We start from the raw sequence: 12,309 nt of genomic DNA, 5'->3' as shown, positions 1-12,309 counted from the left end.
CCCCCATCTCTGGCCCCAGTCTCCCCCCACCAGACTGGGCTGCATCTCCAGCCGGGCTGCCCCCCATCAGCCAGCCCTCATTGCTCCAGCTTGGGAGCAGAGGGGTAGGGCCAACCCTGCTCTCTGGAGCAGACAGCACAGCCCAGCTCAGGTCTGGAGAGTATGCTGGGATGTTGGGGGACTGTGATTTTACTTAACCAGGAAGGGGTCTGGGACAGAAGTTTCATAAACTGGTTTGATCCGTATCAGTCAAGTCTGATACTACATTCAACCAGGTTTATCTTTAACCAGTTTCAGCCATTTTGAAACTGGTTTATGTGCACTCAACTTCTGTTCTGTTACAGGTTTAAACCAGTTTATGTGTAACTTCTGTCCCTAGCTTATGAATTTTGTTCCTAGATTTGTCTTCTGAAGTGTCCTAGGTCATCTTTGTGTCCTTTTCATGACTGATGCTGTTTGCAGAGCTGCCCTGGGTGAAATTTTGGCTTTGTTAAAGTCAATGGAAGGTTTGCAATTGATCACTGCCTCTGGGGCCAGGATTTCACCCTTGATCCAAATAGACAGAGCCTTGCCTTCATGTGCTAACACTGTTTGGAGTACTTTAAATGAATGATATATAGAGCATGCAATTCCTAATGAGTACCTGGAAGAGGGGAAAAGTGTGTGTGTGTTTTGGGGGCAAGGTTTTAAAACATCTCCTTTGCAGAGCTCCAGTCTAGTTTTGCTTGTTAAACATATCTTCCTCATAATATCCAAACCCCACTAGCAAGTATCACAAAGCTTATCAGCTGTGTTCCTACTGCATTTCCACAGGAAAGACCTGATTTTGATCTTGAGGCCTCTCTTGCTTTTAAGACCCAGGTCACTGAAGGGAGATTAATCAGGGGCATAAATCACAGAGGTTCAACTAGTGTTTGTTTTTGTTAAATTTACCTTTTTTTTGCTTACTTTATCTTTCCTAAATCTCAGGGCTTCTCAACTTGATTAGGGTGCAGAGAATGGAATGGATTTAAACTGCCATGACTTCCCTCCTGGGCTCTGGCTGTCAGCCCTCTGGCTTGATTTACCACTGGAACCCAATTATAAAATTGCACAAGACAATTAATGTGTCTTCCCCCTGTTTTGAGCCAGACAGGAATTCTTTCCCTTCTTCCTCTGCTAGCATGGTTTTTATAATACAATGTGACTTTATTTTGTACTAGCAGAGGGCCCACCAGATGATGCTGATGTAATCAGTCGATTGTGTGTCAGTTATGGCTAATACTATGTGTCAGGTCTTAACACAGGTCCAGACTGGTCAAGGACTTTTCTTGTATTTTTGTCATACTTTTCCATCTCTTCAGCTTTACAGTACCTGGGAAAAAATGAAGGAGGATGTAAAATGAGAGAATCAACAGGAAGCTTTTCTTGCTAAACTTCTTTGTCTGTGGTTTACAGCATTGTGGCTACAACTTGAGCTCAGAGGTGTATTACCAAATGAGCAAACTGGCTGCATGCTAATGAAGTCACACAAGGTGTTAGTTTTGTCAGATGATCACTTAGATTGGAAAAACCTAAGTTTTTGGCAGTTTTTATATGATGTGCATGGCATGTAGAGGTGAGTCTGGAGGCATACTGCTCAGTAGGACAGGCAGATGTTTTATATGCTTTATTCAGGAGCTCAGTGATAACTTCCAGTGAAAGAGCGGTTCATTTGGAGCAGTTAGACCAATTAAAGACTTTTGACAATACCACTCAGATGGGAATGAATGTGGATGCTCACCAAGAACTGGACTCTGCCTTCCTGAGGGAAGAAATCTTTTTTCTCAGAGGCAAGAATACTTTTTGAGGGTCTTCTCTTCACTCCCGTATTCTTGATGTAGGTTAGTAATTAACGGTCCAATTGGAGCCGAACCTTTTAAATGAGCCAGGGCTCAGGGAGGGGGCACACTTACATAATTTTCTGTGCACCTTACAAAATGAACTGGTGTTTGGGTTTGGAGACTTCCCCTTATTTTCTCACACATCACTGCACTCTGTAGGAAACTATTATCATGCATTGGGTGAGTAGCGTCCTATCCTTCTTACCAATGTGCTTTCTGAGCTATATGAAAAGAGGCTGGATCCAGAGGGCTGGATCTGCGTGGGGTATGTAATGTTCATACCTCAGTCAAATTATAACTAACTGTGTGTAGAAACTTCCAAGAACCTCTTTCTGCTAAAGGCTGTTTTCGTGCCTTTCCATCAGCTAACACTGTAAAGGTCACAAGGATTGTGTTAAGTTTTATAACCAGCAAAGCACAGCATGTGTTCTTCATTTGCTTTGCTCACAAAATGGATGAATTATCTTTGTTTAAGCTCAAAAATAAAATGCCACTTCCCACGGAGACAAACTCTTGCAAATGTCAGCCCAAAGGTGCAGGCTGCAGGAAGTGCTGAATGACCGAAAACGAGGGGGTTTGAAATGGAAATGGTTAAGTCATCTAAACAAGAACCGCTGCTTCTGCTGCTCCTGCCGATATCTATGCCCATCTTCCCTAATAATAAGAGGTGTAGGCTAGGGAAGACTTATGGAACATGCAATCAAGGTTTGAGAGTAGATGGAGGGTCCCTGTGGCACGGGGAAAGTATGTCCGAAAGCAAAGAAAGGTTCTGCATGTATGGTACAGTAGCAGGATTATTGGTGGGGAGAGAGAAAAGGTCAGCATGAAAGAAAGGGGCAGGGAGAAGAATAAAGAGAGAGTGTCTGCAAGGGAGCCTGGGAGAACTTTTGAGACTCTGAATTTTCTGAAGTCTCCTTGCAAGCAAAAATTAATCGGGTTGGGAAGGGAATTCAGCATGCCGTAAAGCAGGGACTTAACAAGGCCAATGAATTACCTCACTCTGTGGTCTCAGTCAAAATGCTCTGACAGGTTCATGTGTGTCAGGCAAACATTATGGTAATTTTAAAGCTTTAGGGGCTCTGCAGGGGTAGGTAAATACCACCCAAGTCATCCAGCCGAATTTAAAACTTAATTACTGCCCCACTTAATACTGCTCCCCCCTTGAGCTGTAAAGGATCATAGGGCTAAAAATCATTAATCTTTCTTAATGAAGCTATTTTCTAACAGGAGACAGAATGTCTTGCCCCTGTGGATTTGAAGATGGAGTTATATAAGTAGGTTGTGGATGGGGAGGTGTGAGGCGGGTGCTGGGGGAAGAGGACTGCATAAGCAGGCAATGCCAAAAGTACTCGAGGGGAGAGAATTCATCAGACTCGCAAGCCCTGGATGAGTTCAGCTAAAAGAAAACCAGCCGGGGAGAGGGAGAAACAAGCTAAACTTAAGTTAGCTGTATCTCTCTGTTCCTGCTATATCTGCTCATTATTAGAATGACCAAAATTTCGTATCTAATCAAGAAAAGACCTCCTTTAAAAGCAAAGGGGTGGGGGATCCAGAGCTCGTGAACAAATCAACAGCAACAACCATAATGGTGGTGTGATCAGAATTTGGCCATATATGTTTTAATGGTCTGGTATTCACTGTGTAAACTCCAGTCCACTCTCCTAAAGCAGCCTACCCTAAGGTCTTGTTTATATGCAGACTTGTGCTGTTTTAACTGAAGCCTTGTTTTTAAATGTCTAAAGTTAATTGGGTACAAAATCTCTTGTAAATGGAGGGAGATAGTTAGCTGTGTTGGTCTGAAGTCAGGTACCTCAGGAGCTGACAACCTAACTTCATGGCTAGGGACAGGCATTACATATAAATCAGTTTAAGTGATCAGAAACTGGTTTAAACCTGTAATGGAACAGATGTTCAGTGCACATAAACCAGTTTTAAAATTGCTGAAACCAGTTTGAGATAAACCTGGTTGAATGTAGTGTATCAGGCTTAACAGATTTGGGTCTAACTGGTTTATGCAATGTCTGTCCCAGACCCATTGCTGGTTTAAGTTAAATCAGACTCCCCCAGCATCCCATCATGCTCTCTGGGCTGGCCGGGACTCTGCTTCACAGCAGGGCTGGCCCCTCCCCTCCCCTCAGCTCCCTGGTTGCAGCTCTGGCAGAGTCTGCAGGAATCTTCCTGGCTTCCCCTAGCAGACCACATGTTGGCTACGGTCCGTGCTGTGGGAGACCAGTTCCTTCCTTGGAAAAGCTGCTTAAGAAGAGCTTGAACTAATGGAGAGAGGCTTTGTTTTCTGATGAGGTGATAAACACTGAGTTAGGGGTGATGCACATTGTTATGAATTCCCTGCTGGGCTGGTCAGGAGTGGGGGAACCCCTCCCTAATCAGAGCGTCCTGCTGAGGCCTGGCCATGTCCCCTCAGGTCAGCACTGTGGAAGGGAAGGGAGGGCTGCTCTAGCACCCCACAGCTTCTAGCCTAGCTTGAGCCACTACAGGAATGTGCCTAAATTACCTTAATCCAGAGGGGATGTCTGAACAGTTACAAACCGGTTCAGCCTAGCCAGTTTAGACTAGATTGAATCAGTTCGGCCTCAGACTTTTTGAATGTCTGTCCCTAGCCCATCAGATGCTATGAATAATAGGAAGGCATATGTTGCTCTGAACCAGTTAGTTTCCAAGGTGCTACACTGCCTGCATTCTGGTTTTTTAATGGGGCTAGTTTATGGGAAGGGCTATTGTGTATGTACCCAACAATGCTGGGAAGAGTTCTTAGCCTCCAGGATACTAAGCATTTGGGACCCCTCCATGCAAGTTCCCTAGACTGCCTCAGCAAAGCCAAGATCCCACTGCTGTTCTAAAGCTTGTCTCCATTTGATACGCTCTTTTATCCATACTAAAGTGCTCCTGTTTTTCTATTTTTTTTGTTTCTCTCTGTATGTGTGTGTGTGTGTGTGTGTGTGTGTGTGTGTGTGTGTGTGTGTGTGTGTGTGTGTGTGTGTGTGCATATGCACCTGCCTATGTAGAAAATCCTGGATGAGTGCCAGGACAGACGGAGCTGCCAGTTTCTTGTCAATAGCCGACTGTTTGGTATAGACCCGTGCCCCAGAACCGGCAAGTACCTCATCGTGTGGTACAAGTGCAGGCCAAGTAAGTATCTTCTCCAATGAATCTGTTTGCTTCTGTGCGATCACCATTCATTCCCTGCTTAATCTTTTGCAGTGAGGGTTCTCTTTTGCAGGGATTTTGCTGTCTTCCGCCTTTATTTTTGATGTAATTATAAACCATTTGAGCGCGGAAGGTCCCCCTCCCTTGCTCTCTAGTGCGTTGCTTTTCTGCTGGCAGGCTGGCTCTTTCCTTCTCGCTGGGAGTCCACTGGAGGATTGTTTGTGCAGGTGCCAGCAAATGCTCTTGCCAACGTTTAGCTCATGCTGCCCTGTAACATTGTCATCCTTGGGTGGGCTCCTACAGCTTTGTATTGCAGTGACTTCCACTCTGCACTGACTGGGGGCAGGGGTTGGTGGGTGTGGGGAACTGTGTACTTATATACTTACCCATTAGAAATGAGTCTGCACTTCGGCAGTTGTTGGCAACACGCACTGACAGTCTCACAACAATCCATGTGGCCAATAGCCTAAGGGGAGCTGCATCTATCCAACGTCTCTGACATATGGGCTGCTTCTGGGGAGGCCTACGTTTAGATACCCAAGTTTGGCTTCAATTTTGTGCAGCCTCTTTCACACGATCCAAATTCCAAGCCCTCTGAGCAAGCTTAGTGATACAGTTATTTAGTTACAGTGGAGAGGGAGAGAAACTAGAAAAAAGTGGGAGCAAAGGGAAAAAATATTCTAATATTAAAGGAGATTTTAAGATGAAGTGAGAGAGACACAGAGATCCTGTTCTGAATAGCAGGAGTGGCACAATATAAGAGACTTGCTGCAGTATCCAGGCTCTGGTGCTAACTGAGCAGAGAGTGCTGTCACAACCCACGAGGAGGTAAATGAAAAGCATTTAATGAAACCCACATGTGGAGTCTGTGCAAGTGATTTCAATGTCCATCTCTGTGTGCAAAATGTCTGTACAAAGTGTGAGATTAGGATGTTGTTCTGGCAAGTCTCTGCCATGCTGTCTTAGTTGTGGGGATTTGCACTGGTTCCAGGGGTGGGCAAAATGTGGCCCAGGGGCTGGATGTGGCCTGCCAGGCCATTCTATCCGGCCCGCAGGGCCCCTACAAAATTTAGAAAATTAATATTAATTTGCCCTGCGCTGCCTGTCATGCGGCCCTTGATAGTTTCATAGTTTCTAGGGTCGGAAGGGACCTGAGCAGATCATTGAGTCTGACCCCCTGCCATGGCAGGAAAGAGTACTGGGGTCAAACGACCCCAGCAAGGTGATTGTCTAGCCTTGTCTTAAAGACCCCCAGGGTAGGAGCCAGCACCACTTCTCTTGGAAGTTGGTTCCAGATCCTAGCCGCCCTGACCGTGAAGTAGCACCTCCTGATGTCTAATCTGAACCTACCCTCTGCCAACTTGTGACTGTTATTCCTGGTCACTCCTGGCAGTGCTCGGGGGAACAGGGACTCCCCCAATGCCTGCTGGTCCCCCCTGACTAGTTTGTAACAGGCCACTAGATCCCCCCTCAGCCTTCTGTTGTGGAGAGGACAACCTTGCACTTGTTTTGAATCCCATCCTATTCTTATCCGCCCACCCTTGTAACCTGTCTAGGTCCGATTGCAGTCTGTTCCTTCCTTCTAGTGTGCCCACATCCCCCCACATCTTAGTGTCATCAGCAAATTTGAACAGGGTGCTTTTTACCCCCTCGTCCAAGTCACTGATGAAGATGTTGAACAGTGTGGGCTTGCCGAAACTCAGTAAGCGGCCCTCTGCCCAAAATAATTACCTGCCCCTGGCGCCTATGCCACAAAGCAGTCCTAGGTTTTGTATTCTGGTTCAGCTGAGGAACCTGCTTGGAGCAGATTGTGCTAATTTACTGAAGACACTCTAGCAGCTCATCTCTAAGTGAAGGTTTATTGGCTTGGAAAGTTCCCCTATTTACGTGTTTGGCAGGAAAGCGTTTGTGTGGGGTGGGTTTTTGTGTTTTGAGTAAGATATAGGGACAGAGGGAAATTTTCCTGAGAAGAGGGAGCAGAGCTAGATTGCTTGTATTAATTTCCCACCCATGACTGTCCTTGAAGTGGGTTTAGCTCAGGCTCTGAACGCATGGCAAATTCAGTCTGCAGGGCATATTTCAGAAACATTAAGAAAAAAACCCCATATGCAAAATACAATTATTGCTCATCAGTGAGCAGGTAATACGCTGATTTCATTTAGACCCATTGAGTGTAATTACTAAGTAAGCTGCAGGAACATACAATTAGAGGGAACTGACAAAATATTTAATTGGCCTCTCACACATGGCCTCTAACTGAAATCCTGATTCACCAACACGATTAAATAAATTTAGGGTTTGTTTTTTCCAACTTATCTTCAAGACATAAAGCTGCATAGGATTTTTTTTTTTATTATTGCTGTAAACTAAGACATATTCTGTGTGCCATGAGTAGGTGTTATTAGAGGGCGATGCCCTTGTCTAGTACCTATTGTCAGAGCAAACCACTCTCTCCTGTGAGGTTAGCCCAGAGCAGGGCTCCAATGGCACGTCACTTCTTGCAGAGCTCATCTAATTGAGAGCTGGGACTGGTCCGTAGCCAGGTACTAACGCTGAGTATCCCTGAAATGGAAGGAAGAGCGGATGAAACTCTGTAGCTGACCGCTGTGGCTGTGATGAACCAAACCAGAGCACGGAAAAGAGAACCTCTGAGGTTTGGAAAGTCTGGGATCAGACCCACATTGTTGCTCACGTCCATCTGTAATAACAATACTTACATGATTGGAAAAGGTACTTCAAGGATTGGAGGAGTGTGTTGGGCAAGGGAGACTGGACTTACATGGTGAGGGGTGAAGAGCCAGAAGTGTTATATAGATAGAGTTTGGTAGAGAAAAGCATCCATAATTTGCTTCCTTTTATCCAATCTTAATAGAGACCCTTTGTTCTGGAGACTGCACTGGAGATGCCTCCTCTTCTAATATTGGTCCTGTTTAAAAGTCCTGACCCCACAGCACGTTTCCAAAGAGTAGGGACGCCATGGCTCAAATCAACATAAGCTCATTTACCTTATCCCTGTACAGTTTTAACTGGGAAAAAAAGTCTTCACATTCAACCTCTGTGCTGTGTTGCCATGCCCTGTTGAACAGCTGCCATGCTGCACTCCAGCAATGGCTGCACTGTCGTGTGGGTGCTGTGATTTTTATGGCTTGGGACAGACATTACACGTAAACCGGTTTAAGTGATCAGAAACTGGTTTACAGCTGTAACAGAACAGATGTTCAGTGCACATAAGCTAGTTTGAAAATGGCTGAAACTGGTTTGAGATAAACCTGGTTGAATGTAGTATTAGACTTAACTGATTTAGGTCAAACTGGTTTAGGCAATGCCTGTCCCTAGCCTATGTAGCTTTGCCTACATTGTAAAGTATTAATAAGTGATCCCGGTGATATGTGTTAGCTCTCACTGTAATATTTGCAAGGCATACAAAGGATCTTTATCACAAGGTGATTTCTGCTGCAGAAAGGCACAGAGCCTTCGGCGAGACCCCCACCTGTCTTCTGCCAGGCAGTCATCCATACAGCCTTTTCAGAGCAGCCCGATCATTTACCAAAAACAAGAGATTTTGGGAGGGACCTCTTCTTGCCATTCATCCAACATATTGTCCACCTTTCCACTTCCCTGCTAGCCTGATCCTATACCACTGAAGCTAATGAGAGCTTTGCACCGACTTCTTTTTCACTCCTCTGATGTGCTTTCCTGCACACTTTATGCACACGGAGTGGGGGAGGGCTTTGCCCCCAAAGAAACCATTATTTCTCTAGAAATCCCAGGCAAAGGCAAAGAGGAGACCAAATGTATTCTTAGCTCCTTTAGCACCAGTGATTAATTTTAGTGCTGGAATAGATTGGTAATTCAGTAGTTGTTGGCCCTTTCAGAAAAACATTAGTCTCCCTCATGAGACAGTTTTATTGGTGGCAGGAGAAGTTCATTGTATTGTTCACCGCATTGCTCTTTGGTGGCTCATGCCTTCTAAGCAGCACGATGGAGTGCGGGCTGTTAAAATGGCACATCTTTCTGGCCTGTCTACTGAGGCAGCAAAATAGGCCTTTTATCCCCTGCATCCATCACCTCATTCTTGCTTATCTGTATTATTTCAAATACAGGGAGCGGAAATTTATAATGGCAATAAACCTCAGGCAGGGAGTGTCGCAGTGATGAAAAGGTGTAAATAAAAGGCCGTTATAAGTATCAGAGGGCAGATCCATGAGCTTAGGATCAAACGAAGCCTTATAAATGCAGCATTACTACTGGCTGTCAATTATTTTTTAAAACCTTGATGGACAGAGATTCTCAGATGCTGTCAAGCAGCCCTCTCCCCAAAACACACACATTGCTTGGCTGTCAGGGCCAGGACTCAGAACCGCACGATTTCATCCTCATCGAATGAAGAGATTAGCATCAGTCACTAGATCCAATATTTCCTGGAGAGAGTCAAGGAAAACTGCATCTGATGTGAAAGAGAGTCAAAAATCCAGTGGAATCCCCTTGCTATCGATAGTTATTTCTGGCTAATATTGGTTCAGAAGAAGAGTCAAGTCCTAAATGGAAACGGCAATGACTTCCTTCGTCCTCCGTTGTGGTAGGATCAGGCACCAGATGTACCCAGCACTCAGATACGATTTGCTTTTAAGGCAAATTATTTATACTCTTGAGGTTTCCCTGCTCCATTCTGCTTTGAGCTTTGCAAACCATAAAACTGCCTTCTGTCAGTCCCGCCAGACGTGTCCTCTGGGCTTCCTTGGAAGGGGTGCTAGTAAAGAACCCTTTTTAAGCTGTGGAGGTTTTTTTCCCAAATCCTTGATGAATAACAAAGAAAGACAAGTCAGTCTCTCCAAGCCATTCCTCACAAAGGCAGGTGGGTAAATAGCATTTCCAGAAGGATTTGGGAGTTTGTAACCTTTGCCCTCAGGTATAATAGACCAAAAGACAGTCTAGCAAATCACTAGGCATTGTGTACAATTGTCATAACTTTATGCACTGAAGATGGAGGCTGCATTGTGGTTGACGTTTCAATTGTGACAAATGGCTCTGAGTGCTGCAAGGGGAAGAGGTTTGTTTTTACAATTAGTCAGTGACATAGGAACCCCTTTGACGCCAGAAGAATAGGACATTTTTCATGGTGATTAACCAGGACAAACATGTTGGGAAACTAGTGCCAGGGCATTCCAGAATGCAAGGTTAAAATGAAGCAAACTAACAAAAAAACCTGCTTGAAAGCACTGGCCCAGGAAAGCCAAGATATGGCGAATATTTCAAGATTGAATGCAAATGCATCTTTGAGAGCAACTAAAGATTCCTGAAAGCTTGCTAAAAACTTTTTTCCAACTACTCTGTTGGTCTAATAAAAGAGATCACATCTACCCAGAGAACCTTGCCAGTCTTGATCCTACAAACTTTTGCTAATACAGGAACGAGGGTTTACAGATTTGTGCTCGTTATTCAGAGGCTACATAAAGATCTCGCAGTGCAATAAACAGGGCAAAGAAGTGTATTATCCAGCAGTTTCAAGGCAGGTAAATCCTAAAGCCCGGATAAAATTGGGAGGATTGGTAACTGCATTTCTTCCAACTCTGTTTTTGCCCTGAGACAGGAGCGTAAAGGGGAACAACAAGTGTAGAGTTTTTTCAGGGCAGCCTATTTAAAATGGACTTTTGAATACATTAAATGTGGAGGAAGAATACTGTAACAATACACATGGGGCTATTGCCTTTAGGATCATTTGGCTCAGTTTTTCCCTGATTTATGTCGTAGGGCCAATCCCAGTGACTACAGAGCTAAACAAAATAGGATTAGATCCATTTTAACCCAATAATTCATTTTTGTAACATTACTGTGTTGGAAGTGTGATTTATCACCATGTCACATATATTTCAACTAGGAAAACTAAGACATAGTTTAATTGACACAAATGTGTATATTCCCCTCCAAACCCATTTTATAGCTATTTATTTGAAATTGTATTACTTCAGTTTTAAATCAGCATCTATATGGACGGAAAAATTACCATGTCATTGGAAGGGCTGTAATTGGACTTTAGCTGTCCTTGTCTCCCAGTGTTATGTTTATACTTCATCTCATCATATAGTATATACATTTCAGTACCCATTTTCTTTTTCTTCTTTATATCACCCTATAGCTTTGTTTATCTGACCATAAAGTCCACCCCCATGTAGCCAAGCCCTGCTTTGGAAATGAAATGTAGCAGCTAATTTGCAACACTGCCAGCCTTTTCAAAGCAGAATATAAAAAGACAACTGCTTCAGTCTAATCAAAGTGACAGGGTGGAAAGGCTCCTTTTAAAGGCTGCAAATTGGATGGGTGCATCGTGAGTCTAATTTTAAAGGAATCTGACAAGGTCATTTATAACGAACAGCCTTCCTGGTTGTTGAAACAGTTTCAAACCTCCACAACTGGTTGGTGGCTGAGTTTTCAGCTTGCCTTTCAAAACTGGGAGAAATTCTGCTTGAGAAGTATCTGCATTGTCTTACGAGAGGAAATTTTAAGACTTTCAGTTGATTTTCTGGATAAATAACTATGTGGAGAGCAAGACATCAATGTTAACAAACTTTGTTTTTTCAAAAACCTCTGCCTGTAATTTAAAAGGGGGGAAATACAGTAAAATAATAATGTTGAGTTTTCCTTGTAATTTTTCTGTGTTGGTGAAATGTTCTGGCTTATCCAGATTGTGGCCCACTGGATGGAGCCTACCACCACAACAAAAAGCCAATCCCCTCAAGTGAGGGAGAGGTCATGGAATCCATATCTGAAGTGGGGACAGAGAATGAAAACCAGGGACTGTTGTAGGTCACAGAGCCACAGATAGGGCTCTGACAGAAGTGACATTTTGTCACACAATCGGCCTCTTAAAAGCACTCTACAGCCATGCCCTGACAGAAGTGCATGGCTGCAGAGTGATTTAAAAGTGCCAATGAGTGACAAATTAATCCCTGTTACATGAGGGTTCAGATGAAGGTGCTCCAAAGCAGAGTACCTTCATTAACTTCTATCAGTTTGAGCTTGGGAGCAGGGTTGGGCTGATGCAGCCCAGCCCAACTCCTGTTGCTGTCTTTAGCTTGATTTGAAAATGAAGCTTGATTTGAAATGAAGCTTGACTTGAAAATCTGTTGGGTCAGAGGAGTTGTTGTAACTCATGGCACTTTCTGTGAAGTGCCATGAGTTACAGTGGGGAGATGCACATCTGTCAGTGCCCATAAGGGAGGAGTTGAATCACTTAGGATTTAACCAGATCCAGGGTGGGCGGGGTGGGGAAGGACAGTAAATT

At 44.2% G+C, this 12,309-nt stretch overlaps 1 protein-coding gene across 1 annotated transcript in view; it reads left to right on the top strand.

Annotated features, from left to right (window-relative positions):
* Nucleotides 1-12,309, top strand: part of LOC109300087 (protein eva-1 homolog C-like) — a gene marked incomplete at its 5' end in the record, with an annotated part of 311,854 nt that overhangs the window by 24,501 nt on the left and 275,044 nt on the right. Inside the window, one exon of the mRNA XM_019520695.1 lies at nt 4,886-5,009. Coding sequence (XP_019376240.1) covers nt 4,886-5,009 — 124 coding nt within the window. The remainder of the gene's footprint in view (nt 1-4,885; nt 5,010-12,309) is intronic.

This window comes from Gavialis gangeticus, unplaced genomic scaffold, assembly GCF_001723915.1.
Source record: "Gavialis gangeticus isolate Ggan-Ray unplaced genomic scaffold, GavGan_comp1, whole genome shotgun sequence".
Classification (NCBI taxonomy): Eukaryota; Metazoa; Chordata; order Crocodylia; family Gavialidae; genus Gavialis; species Gavialis gangeticus.
The sequence above is the reverse complement of the archived record's forward strand: the minus strand, read 5'-3'. Positions and strand labels throughout refer to the sequence as shown.